The following is a 24,110-nucleotide window of genomic DNA, read 5'->3' on the forward strand; positions in this document are numbered from 1 at the left end:
TACTGGTATTAAAAAACAGGCAGTGGATCATATTTAAACTCCCACCTATTACTCTCATGCAAAAATCCAGGCATAGAATCCAGTGGTTTTTGAGTTTCTTAAAACATCTTCCTATTCCCCTCAGCTTGCTGTGGGAGCTTCCATTGCCTGCTCTTCCCTTCTGTAGATATGTGTTCTTTATTTTGTACCTTCTTTCCTTTGGGGAACTTAGCTTTGTCATGCCCAGCATTGCAGATGCTGCTAACATTGCTAAGCCATGTGAGGAACTAGGAAATCATAGTGAAACCATGTCTCACCGAGTTGCAATGGCCTGCTTCCCATCTTATGACAGAGGATACTGAAAAATGTGCAGGGAGGCTATGCTCCTCATTTTGTTCTAAAGGAAGAATTCCATTTCTGTGTCTCAGAGTTAAGCCATTGTGACATCCCACTGCCACCAGTAAATTTAGAGTATATTTCTCCTTTGAATGTGTGACAGTCGCCACCCCAGCAAACAATAGAAAGTGATCACAAGCGCTCCTGAACAGGGATGGCCAGCTGTCAACCCATCTGCAAGGTCGTTCAGGGAGGAAACTTGTAGAAAAAAATATGGTACATGTAGGGTATAATTCTGATAGGACTACTTTAGATTTTTCCCTGAAATGTAGTTCACAATTTACCTTTGCTTTTCTTTTATCTTGAGAAAATATTTACAATTTTACACTTCCTTAGAAGGAATCAAAGAGTGACTTCCATTTCTAAGTTGGAGTAGTTGATTTTACGTACAATCATGTTATCGTGTTTATTCTTACTCATCACTGAGTTATATTTGCCCCCCTAAAATTAAAGTTGTAAAACTGCATAGGCATATGGTACTATCTCATGTGATGCGATAGTATAGGGGAAATGTGACTTGTGATGACATACCGATCCTACGTTTTCTTCAAACTGTGCTTCTGTTACATTTGATTTCAGCAAGCAAATGCAATTCAGCTCCTATGCAAAATCACTTACTTATTCTTGCCTTATATGAAACTTCAAAATTTCTCTGGACTTCCAAGAAACCCAGGCTTTGATACAATTTTTTTTTTCATTTTACGTTATCTTTGTATTTTCTTATGTACAACGGTATATTTATTTGATTCCTATTTTGAAACTTCCCTTGGCTCCTTATCTGGCTTTAAACATTCTCCTTAGATACTCAGCCCACAGGGGGACAACCCTCTGTATGTGGATTTCTTGGTGCTTTATCAGATTGCCCTTCCTATCCTTGTTGTGTAGGTCATTTGATACCATCCTCTCATAGCAAATCACCTTGACTTCCAAATTGTAAGGTCATACCCTAAGAGTATCTCTTTGCTGCTCTGTAACCATGTTCCATTACGAAGATAATTCTTTCTGAGCAATAAAAGTGAAATCTTTTCCCATAAAAACTCCTTAAAGTACATTAGAGTGAATTTTATCTCATTCTTTCTTAAAAATTGTGTCAGGTTACCCTGTAAATGTTATAAAAGCCCATAAAAGTATCAAATCTCTACACACTTATTTACCAAAGTGTCCTTTCTTTTTTTTATTATGCTCTTTAAAGGGAAGGGTGGTGTGGAATCAAGGCCCGAGTCACAGTGGAGGGTTTGGTGGGGGGCACAAGAGAAACATTTTGTGTATTTATCCAACACTAAGCTAGTCATTACTCACTTACTGTAATCTCAGTCGAACCACCCCACTGCTTCTGTATGGAACTTGCCATGCTCACCAAGCTCTGTGGGCAGGTATGAGAGGGAAAGAGCTAGAGGAGGACCTTCATTGCTTCGGGTGAGTAAGAATCTGACAGAAGTGAACCAGTTTCTCCAATCCCAGTATTAAAGAATTCTTCCTTCTCTAGAAAAACACTTTTCAACTTTCTTACAGTTTGAATGTCCTGATGGGAAAGAACCTTAGTGTGCCTTCTAGTGGCCATCCATTTGGTAAAGTAGTGCTGCTAAATAAACACGCTCACGTTAGTCAAAATTGAAAAAGAGGAAGCATTGTCAGTAACTGTGGTGACTGCATTCGCTGTGGTGGTTTTAATGGCCTGTTGTGACTTAATAGTGCTAATTTTAAAACTAACAAAGTCCGCAGCTTAAGAGAGTCCAGAGGCTTGATTCAGCATATATTTGGAGGATGTCTATGAGTTAAGGTCACATGGAAAGACGTCAGTCTTGTCCACAGAGTTAGGAGTGTCTAATTGGTAATAGCAAGGATATCGCCCTTTAGTTCTTTACGTAATTAGTTTATTATAGGAAAAGAAATGGATAGCTAAGAATTTGTTGGGAGCAGGAGAGAAACAGAACAAGAAACTAAACAGGAAAGTTATCTGTGATTGTGGTGGCTACCAAGTAGCTGGGTCTGCCTCCCAGCCGGAGCAGTGACAACAATGGCTCCTCAATGACCTATTCATGCAGATAAATGTGTTTTGATCTGAATATTGGGATAAGCCCTCAATTTTGGGTGCAGCGCATGTCAACAGAGCTGGGAGATCCCAGAACCATGTGCCTCTGAGCTCTTCCTGCTTCCTTTCAACTAGCAAAGGTGGGGAGCTCCTTGGGTCTCCTCTCTCTGTCAGATAGCAGAGAGTAACACTCTAGGACCCCTTGTAGATGTCTTCGAGTTGCAAGTAAGTACAATGAGTAATCAAATGGTAAGTCTTTGTCAGACTTGAAGGGAAACAACAGCGGTTGGTGATGCTACAGGGAAGCTTAGTAAGAGTCCATTTGTAGACTTTTCAGTGAAGCGCTCATCATTATGCCAGGCGTGGGGCTTTTTTTCAGCACAGGTTTAATGAAGCTAGTTGCCTATAGGATGACGAAGAAAGTCTTAATTGCCCAGTATTTTGTGATGTTACCTGTTCACATGTTGAATCTTTCTTCTCTAACGTTCAAAACAATGAAAGGCTGAATCTGAACAGGCTCCACCCACAGAGCCGAAAGCAGAGGAGCCCCCTGTCGTTGCTGCACCTGCTGTTGGGCTGGACTCTGGACTGGACACCCAGGCTGAGGAGCCAGTGGAGGGGGCAGTGGTGAGCACCGCCCCCCTCCCACCCTCCACCTGCCTCCCCTGCCACAGCCCTGCACATCTCATGATCTCATTTCTCCCTCCTCATCCATGCTTCACTTGTGCTAAATCACCTCCTTGTCTGCCATGGCTCCCCAGGTTCAAATAGGCTTTGTGCCTTTGACAGTGAAACTTCATTCTCTTTTATGTTTTTAAGAGGAAGATATCCAGAGATCTGATCTTAAGAATTAGAGAGAAATGTCACATAGCCATGGCTTGGTTCTCAAAAAAGGATGCTTCCATTCTTTTCTGAGATGCTCCCTTCATGGTAGGTAGGTTGTAGAACTCACAAATAACCAGCCTTGTTATAGTTGTGCGCTACCTCTGATGGCTAGAGATGCACCTCCAGTGAGGGACCAAGCTGCAGGTGATAAACAGAAAGATCATAACTTTGTGGGTTGTGTTTACATATTTATTTCTCATAATATTAGTTGGTAGGTTGGTTAAGCTCTGACAAGGGATTGAAATCCCATACTAAAATCATTGAATCTATAAAGATTCCTGTGTTGTACAACCATTTCCTCAAAATCATGTCTGATGTTGGCTCTTACATTAAGAGGGACCTTGAGGATGTAGAGGGTGGGGGCCCTTTGTCTGCTTGGAAACCTGCTCTTATCCCATTCCATACAGCCATATACTTCAAGCTGCATCACAAACTAGGATAAGCTCTATGTGGAACATGCATGTTGAATTGGATAGTGTAACATTCATGAAAGTGTAGGATAATACTAAGGAAACTTTAATTCAAAATACTCATGGAGAGGGGCACCTGGGTGGCTCAGTCAGTTGGGTGTGTGACTCTTGATCTCAGCTTATGTCTTGATCTCAGCGTTGTGAGTTCAAGCCCCACACTGGGCTCCATGCTGTGCATGGAACCTACTTAAAAAACAAACAAAAACAGCTCGTGGAGAATGAAAAATAGTTTGTTGATGAAATACAGTTAAAGTGTCTCCCAAGAATCTCAATCAGGTTACCATTTCCTATAGCCTTTATAGAAGCTGTACAAAGACAAGAAACAGTATCCCTCTCCCCCAAAATAACATTGACTAGATTAGGTAACAAGAGAAATTGAAGTTATAGTTCTTGCTATTATTCGTTGTTATTTTACCAGGAAGAGGGTCATCTGTCAAATCTAGAGTTTATTAATAGAGTAGAAAAATAAATATAGGGCAAGATAGTGATGGGAAATACAGATTAAGAATAACTCAAAAAAAAAAAAAAAAGATCATGTTTTCCATTTAGAGATGCAGAGCTGGACCAAGTCCTGTAGGGAAAATAAGAAGTGTGTTCTGCTAGGTTAAGTCCCTCTTGGAAGTGCTGCTTGCATGGAGCGTAGATTGGGGAATGCTGAGGCTCTAGGCTCCAGCATCTCCTTTTTCTCCCAGACTCACTAGTGATCTCCTCTATGTAGAGGGGCCCTTTCATGTGGGGTCAGATTGTGATGTGTTCTCCCAACTTAGCTTTAAGAATATTTAAATAACAAAGGAAGGGAAAGGTAGATTTTATTTTACTGCTGTTAAAATTTAGGAAAGAGATGTGATTTTTCAAAAAATGCAGATGATACAAGGGAGTTAGAAAGATATTGATGAGTTCCAGATGTTGATTTAGAAATCGCTTCATTTCCAAAAAGTTCTTACCAGTTTCTATTTTGTATAGTAGCACAGACTTCATCTTCACCAGAGTGGTTTTTTTGTTTTGTTTTGTTTGTTTGTTTGTTTTTTAAGATTTTGTTTATTTGCCACAGAGAGAGAAATCACAAGTAGGCAGAGAGGCAGGCAGAGAGAGGGTGGAGGGTGTGTGTGAAGCAGGCTCCCTACTGAGCTGAGAGCCCGATGCAGGACTCAATCCCAGGACCCTGAGATCATGACCTGAGCCGAAGGCAGAGGCCACCCAGGCACTCCCTTCACCAGTATTTTTAAACCACATTGGTTCCATGGCCCAGACTACTCCGTGTAAGGCTTCATGCCAAAACACCCATGATTTTGAGCAAAGCTCTTTGATGTTGTGCAGTAGCTAGGAGGTGTGAAATAGACAAGCTCACATGTTACACATGGGCTGGAATGTTGGTCTCCCATGATTACCTCTCTGAGGGCCTTGGCCTCGTACCTTGCACACCTATCCTTATTTTAACAGACTTATATAAGTAGGTTTTGTTTTTTCAGACCCCAAATTTACTGGTTTTCCAGTGAACAATATAAATAGCTACTGGAGCACATGGGTGGCTCAGTGGGTTAAGCCTCTGCTTTCAGCTCATATCATGATCCCAGGATCCTGAAATCGAGTCCCACATTGGGCTCTCTGCTCCACGGAGAGCCTGCTTCCTCCTGTCTCTGCCTGCCTCTCTGCCTACTTGTAATCTCTGTCTGTCAAATAAATAAATAAAATCTTTAAATAGTTATTAATCATTATGTATCTACTATACCATACCTACTATAAAGATTTATAATCTTTTTAACCGAGAGTGAACTTAAACATATATTTTTTAAAATGTACAATTATTGGGCACCTGGGTGGCTCAGAGGGTTAAGCCTCTGCCTTCAGCTCGGGTCATGATCTCAGGGTCCTAGGATTGAGCCCTGCATCGGGCTCTCCGCTCATTGGGGAGTCTGCTACCCCCCACCCTCTCTCTGCCTGCCTCTCTGCCTACTTGTGATCTCTGTCTGTCAAATAAATAAGTAAATAATTTTTTAAAAAATGTATGGTTACGGAGGCACCTGGATGGCTCAGTTAAGTGTCTGCCTTGGGTTCAGGTCATGAACCCTGCATCAGCTCCCTGCTCAGCATGGAGTCTGCATCTCCCTTTCGCTCTGCCTGCCACTCCCCTTGCTTATGCACGCTCTCTCTCTCTCTCTCCCTCTCTCTCTCTCTCTCTGCTAAATAAATAAATAAATAAATAAAATCTTTAGAACAAAAACAAAACAAAGTGTATAGTACAGCCATCAAGCATCACTAAAACCAGCTTCCCTAGTGTTGGTTAAGGAAATATTTGACAACATCCTTCACTCTGAAAATACTTGTCTCCTAAAGCTTACAAGTGAACTTTAGAGAATCAAACGATTGGATTCCCTATGAAATGTAAGGCAATTTGGAGAGGCTTATGAAGGATTCAGGTATCTGCTGACACCCAAAGGCTATGCAAGAACATCAGGTACAAGCCATCTGTGATCTCTATCTGATAAATAAATTAAAAAAAAAAAAACATCCTATAGAATGTGTTTTTTTAAATTTAATTTTTTTTTCAGTGCAACAGAATTTATTGTTTATGCACCACACCCAGTGTTCCATGCAATCCGTGCCCTCCTTAATACCCACCACCTGGCTTCCCCAACCTCCCACCCCCTGCCTCTTCAAAACCCTCAGATTGTTTTTCAGAGTCCATAGTCTCTCATGGTTCAAGATATGACTCCAAAGGCAAAGGAAACAAAAGCGAAAATGAACTCTTGGGACTTCATCAAAATAGAATGCATTTTTTTAAAGATTTTATTTATTTATTTGGCAGAGATCACAAGTAGGCAGAGAGGCAGGCAGAGGGAGAGGAGGAAGAGGCTCCCGGCTGCGCAGAGAGCCCGATGCGGGGCTCTATCCCAGGACCTTGGGATCATGACCTGAGTCGAAGGCAAAGGCTTAATCCACTGGGCCACCCAGGCGCCCCATATAGAATGTATTTTTTTTCTCCAGCATAGATTTATAGCTTCTTTCTTCTGGTCATAATAATCTAAGATAATATTAAGGTTATTTTTTCTAAAGAAAGGTCTCCTTTGCTAGATGAGTGATATTTTGTTGTAAAGACACAAAAAATCCACATTGTGTTCTGAGCATTAATTAATAGGTTGGCTGTGGCTGTCAACAGTTAGGATTGGGTTGATGTGACCTTTTGAAGTCATACTTTTTGCTGCCAAAATATCACCACACAGTTATTATTTCGAGTCTTGAGAATCCATTTTATATGAGGTAAAATTTGTGGTGGTTTTGTTAAAAAAAGAAAAAAAGAAGAAGAGGCAAATGTAATTTCAAAAACAGGGAATTTTAACAAAGAAACCTGGGGCTTTCAAGCAAAATAACTATTAAATTTTTGTTTTTTTAGTTTTTCCCTATAGTACTAAATTGTACTTGTATATCTATAGGATGCATGAAGAAAGAAATGAGCACGTGCCTCCTATTCAAGCGGACAGAAATCTTCCTGGCAACATGAAGTTCATCTATGAACTGTGGTTTGGCATATATACATATATACTAACCCTAAAATAAATTTTAAAGAGCCAAAACTTGTTTCTTGTCCAGATGTTTCCATCTTATATAAATAATGGCAATCATCTTTAGGAAGATAATTGATTAGTATTTGTCTCAGATATCAGTATCAGAGAATTAGGTTAAGAATCAGATAAAGATTTTAATCCATATTGATTCCATTTTCTTGTAGAGTCATATTCTAATTTTTTCTAAATTTCTGTCAGCTCCTGTATTTTGCTTTAATTACGTGAACTGGACCAATACCTTTTTTTTTTTTCCTGTTGTTTTTAAAGAAATACACTGCAATTCATTTTAGGGTTAGTATCATTTCTAGAACATAAATGGGAAAAAGATCAAGATAAAGATGTTTTTAGAATTGATGGAGATTCCTGGAAGAGGAAACACTGGCCTATTATTTTGGGGACTACTTTTGGTTTTGCTGCATTTTATTTTTTGAAACGTCACCAGACATCAGTTGACTTGTCAAGACCGATCTAAACCACTGGGTATATACGTATATATGCAAACCAGTTCATAGATGAACTGCATGTTGCCGGGAAGATTTCTGTCCGCTTGAATAGAAGGCATGTGTTCATTTCTTTCTTCATGCAGTTGGCAAGTATGATCTGAGTCCTCTCTAGATATTGGGCTTTGTTCTGATCTGGGGGAGACAGTGGTGCAGGCAGTAGACCTAGCTCCTGCCATCCTTGTTCACACAAACTGGTGGTGGGAGAGACAGAGACTGCAAGGCATTGGGGTTTCCTTGGGGATGGTCACGTGCTTGGGTCTGAGCATTTGACCTTTTCTCCTTGTGTGGAGGAAACTTGAGAGCTGGGACTCCCACTGCCTCCAGGTCTGAGTTCCCAGTACGCAGAGAAAGATACAAGATCGCAGGAAGCCACAGGAGCTTGATTTCCTGTCTGCCCTTGGTGATCATAGAATTGTGTCCAAACTCAAAGTGCTCACTCCGAAGCATGCTGTAAATTAAATTAAATATACATACACCCTGGGGATGGATATACCCTTTACCTTCCTCACTAAAAGCAAATCCCCTTCTTGAACAGGTCTGTGTGAGGGTTATGCACTATTATTGTCTATGCTAAGTGTTATAGTTGGAGGTGATAGCAGGTTTCATGTTGTTCTTCCACTGTTGAGGAGCTTTTTGTAGATGATGGGTGCCTAGTGTTTTTTTAAGTCTTATTCTTGGTGTGTGCTTTTTTTTTAAATTGAGGTGAAATTCACATAACATAAAATTAATCCTTTTAATGCGAACAGTTTGGCTTTAGTTCATTCATAATGTTGTACAAATGTTAACTTCTGTCTGGTTCCAGAACATTGTTGTTACCATAAAACTTCTGCCCATTAAGCAGTTACTCCATCCCCTCCCTCAGCCTCTGGTAACTGCTGTTGAGCTTTCTGGCTCTGTGCATGTATCTGCTCCTGGATAGATCGTATGGCTAGAATCATACAATGAGTGACATTTTGTGTATCTGTGGTGTAAACTTTTTGTTACATAGGAAGTCTTGTGTTTTGGCTTGACATTTTTAACGGGCTTTGGTTGTAATTAACTGAAATTTAAGAAAAAAAAAACATTCTCCTATTCTCCCTTAGTATATGCAGAAACCTTTCCTGGCCATCAGCGCAATTGGAAAGCCTGTGTAAGACCAGACCCATTGAAATGTGAAAAAGACAACCTCGTTTAGACAATACTGTCCACCTTCACTTCCCCTGCAAACATCAGTTCCTGTCCCTCCCCGTATATCAGACTTGGGTGTGACAGAGCCTTAGAGATGTCTTCTACCGGCTCAGCCCTCTCACTCCATGGGTGACAGTGTTGAGATTTATCTAGCCCTGGATACTGTTGAGCTGAACATCCAGACCAGCATGTGTTCCCGTTCTGCAACTGCTTCTTGCCCTTTCTCGCCTGCTGGAACCCAAGCCTGGGTCCACTCTGAGGAACGCAGCCTGAGCAGTGGCAACAAATGCTTCACAGATCATTCAGAGATGCCATGGCCAGGGGCAAGGTCAACTGTTAATTGTGCCGTGAAGACATTTTCCTTAATGAGGCTGTCCTTTGTGACTGGCTGCTTTGGACACTAGATCTGGCTCATGGTGCCATCTCTGAGAGTGCACAACACACCACATTCACCTTTGCTTCGGAAGAGATTCCATCTTTCCTAGCCACTTCTCTTATGGACTTTGCAAACAAACCTCTAATTAAACCTTCCATGTTCTTCCATGTATCATTATTGGATATTTGGCCATGACCTGAAAGGCCAGATTCACCAAAAATTCATTAACTTGGAGATCTGAAGTTTTGCAGAAAGTGTGGCGCTCATTGAGACAGGTGTTGCCATGGCGACAGTGCTGTCTGCAGTGGAGCTGCACTGGGACCTGGCTTCTGAAGGTTGATGATGGCACCGCAGGCAATACTCAGGGACTAGATTAAAAAGAAGATGATTGAGGCGAAGGTCAAGGGGAAGAAAACCACTAACTTCCTTTATTAGGAAGGGATACCCGTGGATATATCAAATGAAGTTTGTAATACCAGGCGCCACCTTAAACAGGAGCACCATTGGAGGCCCAGTGTTCTTGGAAGGGCTCACCTCAGTCATCCTGCTGAAGCAAAATGAGGACCTGAGTTGTTCTAAGTAGAGTCAGCATGATGAGGAAAACTGGTCACCAGCCCGTGGCTCGGGGCTGGTGGGTTGGGGGTTTTAATAATGCTCCCTGCCTCTTAGGCTTGTCTTTAAAATGCACCAGGGGAACAATCCTGTATTTCCATAGAAATGCTTGGATCTTCAGACTGGTCAAGGGCTCAGGTTGGATCCAGATTAAAGGATGGACAGGAAAAGGCAAGAGTGACCTATGACCAGGATTTCCTCTGTGTTATTTATCTCTCTTTGTGGCTTCCCAGAGGGGCTCAGGGGTCACTCCAGCTTTCTTGCTGATGAGTGCAAGAATCAGAACTAAAACTCAGATCCCTAGTTGTCTCTGTAGTGGTACTCCATTCTGTCCTGTTTCCTTCACTGTAAGATGGGTTAGATGAGCCCTGTGTTCCTTCCAGCTTTGGGATCCTACCCATTTCTAACCTGTGAACACAATTATGAATGTCCAAGTGCTGACTTTCTAACTCTGCAGTGCAGTGGATAAAGCCAGGAGATGGTTGGTCTTCTAACTTTCCCAATCCATACATATCTTTCTAAACAATGAATCTGTGAGCTGAAGGAAAATAGTAATGTTAAGGGAAATTCTCTCCAACCAACCACTTTTCCTTACCTTTCTATTACATAATTAGATCTTAATTAAGAGGGATTTTATGACATATTTCTTTAGTACCCAATAGTGCACATAAATAAGTATTTTATTTATAAACTGCAAATCTCATTTTAAAGAGTAGCATTCCAAGACTATAAGTGAATGTATTCTGGTTTATGAAATTCCACTCACATTCCTTATCAAGCAGCCTTTGCTTGGGGTTGTCTGGAGGAAGCTGTGGGTCCGTGGAGATGCTCCATATCTAAGAATTAGTACAGAACTCAGATTTGAGAGGAGGGTTGTCCTCTTGGATACAGGATGTTCTGATAAAACACGGAATTTAGAGTTAGACTGGATCAGCCCTTGTTTACTGACAGCCTGAGTTACTTGATCTCTAAGTGTTAGCTGACTTGTCTAGAAAATGGGAATGATGTCTAATAGGGATGTTGGGCACATAATTTGCGGTAAATGGGACACACCCGAGATAACGCCTAGGGAGCCCTAGAGTCACAGGAAAGGTTAGCTCTCCTCCCCCCCCTCCCCTGCCACGCTGGGCTGCAGAATGTACATACATTGAAAACTGTCCAGCAGAAGCCTGCCTCTGCATCAGAATGATGACTCCATGCCTGGGGTCAGTTGGTAAACCTGGAGTTCAGTGAGTTTTCAGCCAAGTGCCTCTTCCAAGAACAAGTGTCCAGAAGATGGTCACTCTGACTCCACTATAAAACATCCTTTAACCAAATTAACACTCTGCAGTCTGTTTCTTACCTCCTTTACTATTATTTGTGTCACTTACCCCAGGAATATTTAAGCGAAAATGAAATGCATCCAAGAACACATAATGGAAAATTAAATGAGAAACCTGAAAACATTAAAAAAAAAAATCACAAAAATTATAGCAGATTCACTATTATTAGGGTTCTTTTTTTTTTTAATTTTAAAGCTCCTTATCCTCAAATATACAAAGAAAGTCAAAGTTTCAGTAGTACTGTATTCTAGAAATATATTAGCCAAGCTCAGGAGGATTTTGCACAAACCAGGGCCAGAACAGATCCTTAAAGCACAGCCACTGAGCCTGGCATGGATAAGTATGTGACCATTCCATCCATCCAGCCCCCCATGAGTGTGGGAGCATCAGTCTGAAACACCCAGGTCATCTTGTGCCTGCTGTTTCCCCTGACGGCAGCTCCCCTTTGACCCATACATTGGGGCATTCAAGACAGTTGCTTGTAGGTAGATTTTTGATGAATCCCTTTCCAGCGGCTGTTCTGAAAGGACATCTAAAATGCCTACATGGAGAGGAAAAGTAACAAATTGTTCCTGTGTCTACTGATCAGGCCTGGAGGGATCTTACCTCATTTTAAATCATGAAACAATCATGTTTTTAAAATGGCAGAGCCTGTAGAATGAGCAACACAAAAGAAGGAAGAAACTGCACTGTAGATGGTGTTCAGATTTTCTTTAGAGAACAACAACAACAAAAGTTACCAGATTTTTTTGTTGTTGTTGGTAAAATTTCTAGATAACCTTCATCACAGGAAACAAAAAAAAATGAAAGGGGGGTGGTAAGGTAACCACATTGAGATAAAAAGGGAGTTGCTTTTGAGGCATATGAAAAGGGAGGTCCATGACCTAAGAAACAACTTTAATGGGAGGAGATGTAATACTAGAATTAAAACTTGCAGGTAAGTAGTAAAGACCGGACATCACAGTGTAGAGAATTGATGTGATAGGAGGTAAACTGAGGGAGCTCTTTCAACACAAAGAGGAAAATAATAAGGAAAGATGGTAGATGGGGGAACCAAAGACTGAGAAAAGGATTCACAGATCATCAGTTTGCCAAGAAGGGACCATAAAGGAGTAGCTGCCCCATCAGTCAGCCCTATGGAGAAGTAGTTTTTTTTATTGCAGGAGTTCCTGCCTGCAGACCATAAAAACCACCTACAAAAGGCAGAATTTATGAGGGACTAACATCTGGATGTATTCTTTTAAAATTTTAAATTCAGAATTGATAAAGTCCTGTAAGCATTTTGTCTGGAGCAGGGTGCTAGCAGAGAGCAATCAGGCGGACCTCAGACTCGCCCTTCCCAGGGTGAATGCTCAAGAGCTGTTGGAACACCTGGTAGACGTTGAACACAAAAAAGTCACACTGTTGCAGTTTTACCCCCAAGACAGTGTAGTTGGTCATATGTGAAAGCGCAGAGAGATGTTATCAAATGTAGAAAGGCTATAGAAACACCAGAGAATTTCCAAAAAACATTTTATGAAGATGTATTCCAATAGACTGAAAAAAGATGACTCAAAGTCAACATGAACAGAAAGAATAAAGCAAATGTAACACGTCAGTTGAAGGTCTCAGGTAGTAGGTATTTGGACGTTCACTGTCTGATTCTTTTTATTTTCTCTGTATTGACTTACCATAATAAAGTGCTGGGCAAAAATTCAGAAACAGTCATTAGTAGAAACATCGTAAATGAATAAAAGTATTAGGGCCTAGTATTTATTTAAATGTACGTCTGACCAATTGCTGTTAATATGGTTACAAACCAAGATCTCCCATCAGAGTATTATTACAACATTTAGAAACTAGAAACCAACTAGTGTTCAATGACAAAAATGTTAAATTGTCACATAGAAAAAACAAAGTACAGGGCGCCTGGGTGGCTCAGTTGGTTAAGCGACTGCTTTCAGCTCAGGTCATGATCCTAGAGTCCCGGGATCGAGTTCCGCATCAGGCTCCCAGCTCCACGGGGAGTCTGGCTTCTCTCTCTGAACTTCTCCTCACTCATACTCTCCCTCACTGTCTCTCTCTCAAATAAATACATAAAATATTAAAAAACAACAAAGTACAAATTATAAAGTCCATTTATATAATTTTTCTAAGAAACATGATCACTGTATTATAAACAGATAATAAAGTGCCACTAGGCACAGAAAAATGATTGAAAAAATAGGTGAAAGTGTTATTTCTTCTATTATCTTTAAACCTATGGTCTCCATTATTTTTTAATCAGAGGACTGCCAATTTCCAGTTAAAATAGGCTAGCCAGTAGATGCATATGGAATATTATACCAGGGTTGTCTTCACCCAGACCAGTTACTGGTAGGCGGCTTCTCAGGCATTGCTCAGGCTCACATTGCCAAGGAAACACCGAGTAAATAAAATGAATCCATAAATTACATAAAGCCCAAAGATCACCAACTCTCATGTAGCCCATCACTACGGCTCCTCTGGAATCTGGGTCCCCTTTGACCTCCCCTCACAGCGCATCTCATGGAGGGCGTGACTCTTTTCTGTCATCCTATTGTGTCTCCCTACTTTGCAGGATACACGGGCCATTGTTGTACTGCATCCATTTTGTCCCACTTACAGAAATTTTGCTAACAGGTGTTTGGGGGGACATGAATACCATGACCACATCCCTTTCTGTCAAAGAGATTGTTGAGGCAGAAGTTGAAGAAAACAGATCCGTGTGTTGTGATAAAGAGGGAGTCATTCACCTTCCCAAAGACATGCTTGTCCCTGTGGTTTCTGAACAGTACAGTTTGAGCAGAGGATAAGATATTGGTGTTTCCTTTAACATTTGGAGGGACATGACAAATTGAACCACATTAAACATCAAAGGCTTGAATTACTTTCAATGGTTTCATTCCTCTGGTTTCCCTGGATTATATTTAAGAAAACAAACAAACCAAAGAGCAGTCATGAATCATTGTAGTTTTTCCTAGAAGGTGTAACCTCTCTGGTATCAAGCAGAGTCCAGAAAATGTTTCCCATTTCTCAGTCTACAAAGAGCTAATAAATTGGACTCCATAAAAATGGTAACAAAAAGAGCAGTAACAGGGGCACTTGGGTGCCTCAGTGGTTTGGGCCTCTGCCTTAGGCTTAGGTCATGATCTGATTCCTTCAGCATCAGGTCCTGGGGTTGAGCCTTGCATCAGGCTCTCTGCTCAGTAGGGAGCCTGCTTTCCCCTCTCTCTCTGCCTGCCTCTCTGCCTACTTCTGATCTCTCTATCTCTGTCAAATAAATATATAAAATCTTAAAAAAAAAAAGTGATAACAGTGTCACTGAAACCCTTTTTGTGACCTGTCTTTATCTGGAGATAACACCTAATCCAAGCAAATGGGATCCTATTTTCCATTGCATTTTTATGCTGTTCTGTGTTTGCAGTTGGTAAATATACATTAGAAATATTTCAGTAAGAGTGGAAAATGTACAAAAAAGATTCCAGGCTTATGCTTTACAGGGAGGGTGACCTCTGATTTTCAAAGCTATTCTGGAGGCAAAAAGAGAGGAGGGAATATAGATAGTAGACAGGCCTTCTCTGTTTCTGTAACATTCTTAAGGTCTGTAAAATCAAAGTTTGTACTTGATTAGAGAAATAGGACTTCGTTACTAATGGACTCAGAGAAGAAGGAAAAAATGTTAATTTCTTCCCTTTTCCAAGTAGGTCATTCAAAATGCTTGGTTTTTCCACGCTGTAGTCAAAGTGCCAGTTTCCTTAGCTCCTTGCCTTCACTAGAATTGTTAATTTCAACCTTGGTGATTTTTATTGGCCCTTATCCTTCTGTCCCTTTTTTGTGTATATGAGAGAGGTCAGGTAAATTGCTGCCAGGTGAAAGCTGGGGTATTTGCTCTTTCTGAGTTCAGCAAGCATCACAGTGTGAACAGACAGGGCCCTTGGCCTCCCCCTGTTGGTGGTCAGCATCACAGCAGCCGCAGTGTCCAGCCTAAATCACATCCAGCCAATGATGGCTGTTTGAATTACTTAGGTGATGCCATATTGCAATAGTAAAGGAGATACAATCAAATTGATGGCTATTTAGAGTACCAGAGATAAATCGGACTCATCATTAACATTCTATATGTATAGAGAGATTTAAATTATTTTTGGCAACACCATTAATACTTAACAGAAATATATTCTCTTCTGGACATACTCCCATTCAGTTGGGAGTAAAATCCAATCACTAATAGTATGTGCTTGGTACATTTATGTATGGGAGGATTTATGCATAATCATTTGGGGGAGTAGCCTATTAAACATCATAGTGGTTGCTTTTTTACCTGTAACTATGTGTATATGTGCTGTGCTCTGTGTGTGTGTGTGTATGTGTTTGGTGGTGTGCACTGTTCTGTTTGCCCATACCATCTGCATGATATATAGTCTATCTGGTTTTCAGCTGTTGAAACCAGGGAAATGTTCACTCCATAGGTGCAAAATTTCCAAGCAGATGGAAAGCATAGATAACTCAGAATTATGATGGCACCACTTTCTACATTTGAGCCTGAAAGTCCACTGTATGCACTTTATTTATAGTTTGATGTGCAAGAATTTTGCTAAGTAATTCTTGGGATCCTGGAGCAAGCCTGTTGATTTCTTCAACAATAAAGCTATGAACAGTTATTCATCTTCTTGGAATGAAGAGGATGATCTTCTTCATTATCTGGTTCTTACTCTTTTTAAATTATTTTTAACTTTATTTTTTCAGCATTCCAAGATTCATTGTTTATGCATCACACCCAGTGCCCCATGTAATCCATGTCCTCCTTAATACCCACCACTAGGCTCGCCCAACCCCTCTCCCCTCCAAACTCCCCTCCAAAACCCTCAGTTTGTTTTTCTGAGTCACATCCATACAAAGACCCGTGTTTATTTAAAACAAGAGATGCAATTATCTTAAACTTTTAACTTTCTATTAGGGGGATTGTCAGTCATTCACAAAAATATGAATCCCTACTTCAATAGTTGTTAGCATTTAAATTTGCTTTAAATGAATGTATTATAACTCATATAATTGATTACTTTTTTGAACCCAGTACCTTAAAGACAGGATGAAAAAAAAAAAAAAGAAATGGTATATCATGGGCATGACTACATTTTGGATCATTGTATACTTTGCATGAGCCAAATTTCAATGAGAGACAAGTACATTTCAAAGAATATGGCCATATAACAAAGAGTACAGCTGTGAGCAGTATTTTTCATCCCTGAAGTAAAATATGTTGTAGAAAAATGTATTCTGTGGCAGGTAATTTTTCTTTATTACCTATAAATTTGAGTCAGAAGAAAGGTGTTTTATAAAGACGTCTTGCTTTGAGAGTAGGTATGTGGCTCACGTTCTCTATCTCCCACTTATGATGCCCATTCTGCGGGCACTGCCCACTGCTCTCGGTCTGACAGTCAGTATCCGTGATACTGGAACTTTCCTAACCCAACAGAACAACTGGGGAGAATTTATTCCACAGAGAAGAGGAAGGGCTAATGTTAATCACATCAGATAACAAGATGAATTTTTGAAATACGTATCCTGGGTATATTATATAAGCTCAACTGATTACTCTTTTTTCCTCAGCCTTTTCTGATTTGAGCTTCTCAAATCAGGCCTGCCACACCGATGTTAGAGTCTTAGATGTGTGTTTGGCAACCAGTCTGCCTAAAGCTAACACTTCTGATTGCACTTTCTTTAATTATTGCAAGTTTTAAACACTACTTACAGCTCTTCTTTGGACTGTGTGCAGCCTTAGAAAATTCTCATTTTTTAAATTTCACTCCTATTAAAAAGACCCCAAATTTGAATCAGCTTTTATTATAATGTGCATTTCATAACAAAAAATGACTTGCCCTTCCTTCTCAAGAAGTCTAATTGAGAAAATTCCCCAATATATTGCTTTTCATGAATGTGATTTAGCTTTGGGGACCTTTCCCATGAAGATTTTAGAGTGTAGACTGAAATGCGGTTTTTCTAAACTCTGATTTTGCACGATGAGGGTGCCTTTCTTACATAGCTTTTTTCCATGATCCAGGTTTTGGGGAAAGACGCCTTCCATTTCGTGACTTCAGTGTATTCAAGGTCTTTGTGACCATCAGCTTTCAGGCAACAAAAGTAGAAAGAGCTGGTAAAATCCAAGTCTCTCAAATGACATAGATCACTTCCACTCAAATTCCATTTGCTGAACGTAACTGCAAGGAGAGCAGAGGGCTGTCATGTCATTGGGGGCCCAGAATGAAGGGTAGGGTTTTTTTTTGTTGTTTCATTTTTTCATTTTATTTTTTAAGTGAAGTAGAATGGACACACAATGTTCCATTAGTTTCAGGTGTACAGCACAGTGATTGCACAGGTCTGTATGTTATGCTCCACTCAACTCAAGGGAGCCACCATCTGGCAACAGACAGCTCTCTTACAGTAGCGTTGGCTAGGTTCCCTATGCTGTGCCCTGCATTCCTGGGGAAGAGCAGTCAGTTCTGATAGATGGAGGGCAGACTCTGCCCTGCCAGAATCCTGAGCTTCTGTACCTTCCACAGAGCTTCCACATCTGATGAGCCTCCCCAGAATGGCCCGAGGTGAAAGGGCTGGGGCTGGCTCTTCTTGAGGCCCCATACAGATACAGACACAGCCTGTCTGGTATCCGGGCTGCAGGTCATACCTGGAACGGACGCCACTGTGACACCTGGAGCTGTGGTGTTGGCTGCCGAGGAGGCTCCAGTGGAGGAAACAGAGATGGAGAAGGCAGCTCTTCCTGCTGGGGAAGGAGCAGGTGTAGAGGAGACCAGGACTGGTGCTGACACTATGGAGGCCATAGATCGTGACATATCTCAACCAGAAGAACCAGAAGCAGCAGCCCCTCAGGTGAGTGAACAGGGAAAAGGGAGGCTCTGGGAGGAGGTGCCCTGGTTGGAATGCTGTGTAATGGAGAGTGCTGGTAACAGCTCTGGGGGCAGAACAGGTTTGTGGCCATTGTGTGGTAACGTGGTTCACCAAATATATATGTATATATATAAAATATATGTATTTATGTATATTATGTATAACTTAATATTCATATTTTTATTTAATATTTTTATTATATTCCTTATATAATAAAAATATAAATAATATAAACAAAATAAACTTAAGGTATATAAAATTACACATATATAATGTAGTATATTTAGTATATTTATATTTTTGTTATTATTTAAGTATTTGTATATAAGATTGTCAGCAAGAGACTGAGCTTGGCTTTCTCTCAGTGTCAGCGTTGCAAGGTTCACACAGGCCTTGAGTGATGGAGAAAAAGAAGAATGCACAGATGATGTAAGCATGAAATGGAGGGAGCAGGAAGAGAATGTGGCCAGATGGTGGGATATTATATGGATTATGTGAGAAAATGACCATACAGAACTTAGCCCAGTGCCAGGCACGTGGGGAGAACCCAATATTAGTAGTTACATCCTATCATTATTAGTAGTATTTAGGAATTGTTGTTATAGATATAGCCCTTCACATCCACCATTAGGGAGGCTCCTTTCAGCAAAAGCTCATCCCTGTTAGCATATTTGAGAGGCCAACAGGTCATTAAATACATACATGAAGTTGTTGGACTAGGGCCAGGGCCTCACTTCTTCAGAGAAGTGTTTGTTCAAAGTTCACAAATCCATATAGTCCATGATGTGGGGGGCACACAGCAAGGGCAGCTCTAAACCACACCGTTGGTCTAGACTCCAGAAAGTAACAATGAAAATTAGGCTCTCAATGTGATACTCTCCTTTGTCTTGATTTTACCCATAAGAAATTTCCACCAAATCTCTCCAGGGTTACTCAAAAAATGATCCCGTTCATCCCACTAGAAAAACAGCAGTATTGGTATTTTGGAAATAACTCAAAAATATGTGCCATTTCTTCCTGAGATTTTTATCACAATGCCAGAACTGTTTTGTATTATATTGTTAGATTTGTTGGAAAAGTGTAGTATTTTCTCCAAATTGAAGAATGGAAGTGCTTAAGCCCACTGATATCCAAGGGAATAAACATCTCCAGACTTCCATTATGCTAGTGAAATTCTTCTCGTCACTCATCTTTGTTTGTTACCAAATAGGAAGGAGATCTTGATCCTTTGTTCTGTCACACCCCCTTCCCGTGTAGAGTCCTCGGAGGAGTGATTGCTGGGAATTGTCATCCCTCCAGCTCTAACTGCAGCTTGAGCTCTAAAGACAACAAGCCAAACAGATGCAGATTTAAACACTAGCCAGATCTGTACAAACAATCTGGTTGGAGGCTAGTCAGGAGTCCCATGGCCTCTGGAAGAAAAGCAGTCATAAGAGGTTCAATGTCAGCTTCAAGCATTGTTAGGACTCAGTGGGACAAGAGTAGACCACGGCAAAACTGAGGCCATTCTTGGGACCCTACTGGATTCCCCTTCCGGAGGGCCCCTCCCTCCGCTCTCCCTGTAGTCTTGGATCTTTTTCCCAATTTCCATAGAAACCCCACTTTTCACAAAGGGCCTGACTGCTCAAGGATCCAGAAATTAATCCCATTAAAGGTTTCTGTCTCAGGAGAGAGAGAAAGTTGACCATGTCAGGAGGAACGTCCTGCAAGGCTTGAGGCCCAAAGGTTTTGGCTAGGTTTGAGGAACAGTGGCTATTTTATGGAAGGGAGCATGTGGGGAACGTGGGAGCCAAGGAGGGTACGTCAGGGATAGAAGCAAAGCACAGTGCACCCGAGGACACAGAAGTCTTTCTTCCCAGCCCCTGCTCAGCACCACCACATTTTTCTTCCTCCAGGAGAAGGTCATCCCTTCAGTCGTCATAGAGCCTGCCTCCAACAACGAAGGAGAGGGAGACCATGAAGTCCCCACAGGTGCAGAGTCCATGGAAACACCTGGTGCCCCGGCTCTTCCCGGGCCCGCTAGTGAGCCCCCAGAGTTGGCTGCAGAGCCCAGAGCCAGTGAGGACTCCCAGCCACTGCCCTCCACTCCAGCAGCAAGTGAGGCATCTCAAGATGTGCCTCCCGGCTTCCTCTACAAGGTCTTGTCATTTTGTCTTGTTTTAATTGGGTGGCCATTCATCCTTCCTTTTCTTTGAGGCCCCTTTGCTGGAACCTTTGGTTTTCGGATGTTTGCATTTGTATTTTTTGCAATAGGTATTCCTTCTCTGTACTGCTTTCCCCATATCACAGTGTAAAATGGCAGGATTTCTGGGCTGCTGGACAAGCAAAAACACAGGAATGACTTTCCATCTCTTTCAGCAATCCATAGTTAAAAGAATGTTCGCCACAGGATAAATGGTATGCCCCTTGGTAGTGAGTGGGTGAATTCTCTGCACACCCTCTACCCCCAAAGTGCCCTCTCCTGCTCCTCTCCCAGCCCTGTGAGTCCCTCCAGCCCTGGACTCAGACCAGGGCTTTGAAATCCTCCTTGCATGCATCCACCGGGGGCTGGATTATACACCAGCTGGCCGGGGCGCACCCCGGCTTTTCTCCTTATCTGCAGTGTGGCCTGAGGAACATCACTTCTCTGTCTGTGCTCCAGTTTCTCAGTTGGAAAGTGAATTGGGGAATAAGCTAGTCATTTCCAGCTCTGACATTTTATGATTCTATATAAAAAATATACATTTTTAATAGCCAATCACGTGATCTCTGGGAGTAGGGCTGAGGGGAGGGACATGGGAGAAATAAACGGCTCATAGCTCCAGCGGGGTGAGTATGTGGGTCATTTATGGTGCTCTTTCTGCTTTTGTTTCTCAGAATTTTTTATGATTAAATTTTAAGGAAATCTTTCAAAAAGGGGGGAAAGGGTAGGGGAGAGGACAGGGATTTTTTAACAGTATATGCTTGCAATGAGTGGTAGATAAGCCCTAGAGATTTAATGCACAACGTGGTGAATATAGACAATAATATTGTATCATAATCATCAAATTTGATCAGAGACTAGACCTTAATTATTCTAGCCACTAAAAAGAAATGATAAATACATACCGTAATAGAGGAGCTCAGTCTTGCTACAATGGCATCCTCTTACAGTATACAAATGTATCAAATTAGCATCTGTACCCCTTAAATTTGCACAATTCTATATCTCAAATATATTTCTATTTTAAATTTTAATTTATTTACAAAATAAATATAAATAAATAAAATGAAATTTATGTATTTATTGATAAAATTATTAATTAATTGATTGATTGATTAAATCTCTACACCCAACTTGGGGCTCAGACTCACAACCCCAAATCAGGAGTTGCATGCCTTTCCAACTGAGCCATCCAGGCACCCCAAATATATTTCAATTTTAAAAAAAGAAGAAAGAAAAGAAACAGATGGATATGGTTTAAAGGTTAAAATAGGAAATTTGGGGCGCCTGGGTGGCTCAGTGGGTTAAGCCGCTGCCTTCAGCTCAGGTCATGATCTCAGGGTCTGGGATCGAGTCCCGCATCGGGCTCTCTGCTCAGCAGGGAGCCTGCTTCCCCCTCTCTCTCTCTGCCTGCCTCTCCATCTACTTGTGATTTCTCTCTGTCAAAAAAAAAAATAAAATAAATAAAATAGGAAATTTTTAAAGAAATTGATTGCAGGCTTTTATTAAGTAGTAATTCCCATATAATGTGGAAAGTGATGACTTTTCCCATTATTTTTAAAAATGTTATATGTGCCATTTTATTTATTTTTATTTTATTTTATTTGTGGGGAGGGTCAGGAGAGTGGCAGAGAGAGTGGGAGAGAGGATCTTAAGCAGACTTCATGCTCAGAATGGAACCCAACCTGGGACTTGATCTCATGACCCTGAGATCATGACCTGAGAGCCAAAGCCAAGAGTCTGATACTTAACCAACTGTGCTACCAGGTGCCCCTGATTTTTTCAGTTATTAAGTACTTGACAGAAGTGAGGTTAGAGGAACTTTCTGCTAGACACTCTCAGTTCGAGTTTAAAAATGAACAATAATAAAACATCAACGATAATAAAATGTAAATATGTAACAAAAATATGACAAAATTTAATTAACACATGACGTTTCAACTCTTGCAGAAGGCATTGCATTACTAAACGTACACGCAAATTGTCACAATATCAGTCTTCAAGGATTGGACGTTTTAAGTAATCAAGACCTCCTTTCTATGTTTAGAGGTCTTCTTCCTTGGGGTATGCTGGGATCATTGTCTTCCTCATCCAGCAGTACCTGCTGAAAGTCTGGCTGGGAGACTTCAGTGTTACATTTCCTTTTGCTTTTAAAATAGTAAATTCTTTTAAAATCTTTTGCAGGTGGAAACACTGCATGATTTTGAAGCAGCTAATTCTGATGAACTTACCTTACAAAGGGGTGACGTGGTGTTGGTGGTCCCCTCAGACTCAGAAGCTGACCAGGTAAGGAGAGATTGAAAGGTTCTACGGGCCATGTTGTTGTTGTTGTTGTTTTCCCTGAGGGTCACTGGGACACAGTGAATAACTGAAGACATTTTCTATTTTCTGAGATGTTGCATGGCAGCTCTGAAAAGGGGTTAAGGTTTATGAGCACATGACAAGGCTAACTGTAACTCTTTAGAACACCTCTTTTAGGATATTGTTATGTATTTCTCTTGAAGATTTTATTTAGGAGGGGCAGGAAAAGATGGCAGAGAATTAGGAGACCCTATTTCAACCGGTCCCCTAAAGTGAGCTAAATATCTACCAGACACTCTGAACACCCATGAAATCAGCCTGAGATGTAAGATTATACACTGCTGGATCTCTACAGGGACAGAAGACATCAGTGGTGAGGTAAAGCAGAGTGGGAATGCTCAGACTGATATAGGAGGATAAACAGAAGGGGGAGGGAGCCACCAGAAGCAACCCTTTGGAAAGTATATCCCAATACGAAAGTGCCCTGTGGTTGGGGACAAGCATTAACTTGGAGTCTGGTTAAAAGCACTCAAAAAGAACAAAAGATCTTAAGGGACAACTGGTGGACAGGTGGTCACGGTCACGGGCCTAAGCCCACGTACCCAGGTCAGCCACTGCTGGTGACCACCCATGCCAGAGAGAGTCCGGCGGAACCTCCAGTCTTTGGGCTTGCAGCTTTTGGCTGCTTGCACCACGGCTTGGCTGGGTGCACTCCTGTCCACACCTGAGAGAGCCTGGTGTGGGTGCCAGCCGGCGGTCTCTGGGACCAAAGCCTTCCACGACCAGCCAAGGGTCTGGACAGTCCCATTCCGTGCCTGAAAGAACCCAGCATGATCTCTGGTTAGGATCCCTCTGCAGCAGCCTTCGCGAACTGCATAACCACTGATCGGAGTGCACCTGGCAGTGGGCCTAGACTCAAGACAGCAGTCCCAGCAAAGGCAGCCACCCGCAGTGGGCCCTGTAGACCAATATAGCTTGTGGTATTAGTGGCTCAGGGGTGCAGAGACAAGCCAGGGCTTTGGGTGATCACTGGGATGGTGGTGACTTGGGGGTGTGCACTGCCTGAGGGAGGTTGTGCTGTTCAGTAGAGTTTGCATAGGGGGAGTCTGTGTGTTCTGGACCACCCAGAGGGGAGCAGACTGAGGCTTCTCTCTGAGGCGGAGGTCTGGGTGCAGACATATTCTTTCTTTGCTCTGACCCCCTGAAAGGCCACAAAAACCTCCAGAGAACCAAAGCCTGAAAAACCAGTTTCCACAGGGCCCAGCCCCTTAATAACCTGAAGGGTGACTCAACCCAAGCAAGACTGATAGAAGAACAGCGCAGCAGGCCCCTCCCCCAGAAAGCAAGCCAAAAGAAACCTCCAAGACAGAAAGGGCTGGCAGGGCACTAAATGAGAAGAACATGCAGCCAAGAACACTT

The 24,110-nt window shown here is 41.7% G+C and overlaps 1 protein-coding gene across 2 annotated transcripts in view; it reads left to right on the forward strand.

Annotated features, from left to right (window-relative positions):
- The window catches only part of AMPH (amphiphysin), a 255,664-nt gene that overhangs the window by 221,488 nt on the left and 10,066 nt on the right, over positions 1-24,110 (forward strand). The window contains exons 17-20 of one of the 2 annotated variants that reach the window (XM_059397248.1): positions 2,909-3,034; positions 17,981-18,190; positions 20,104-20,346; positions 22,575-22,676. In XM_059397248.1, coding sequence (XP_059253231.1) covers positions 2,909-3,034; positions 17,981-18,190; positions 20,104-20,346; positions 22,575-22,676 — 681 coding nt within the window. The remainder of the gene's footprint in view (positions 1-2,908; positions 3,035-17,980; positions 18,191-20,103; positions 20,347-22,574; positions 22,677-24,110) is intronic. The other variant, XM_059397249.1, reaches the window with a different exon arrangement.

This window comes from Mustela nigripes, chromosome 4 (assembly GCF_022355385.1).
Source record: "Mustela nigripes isolate SB6536 chromosome 4, MUSNIG.SB6536, whole genome shotgun sequence".
Taxonomy (NCBI): Eukaryota; Metazoa; Chordata; class Mammalia; order Carnivora; family Mustelidae; genus Mustela; species Mustela nigripes.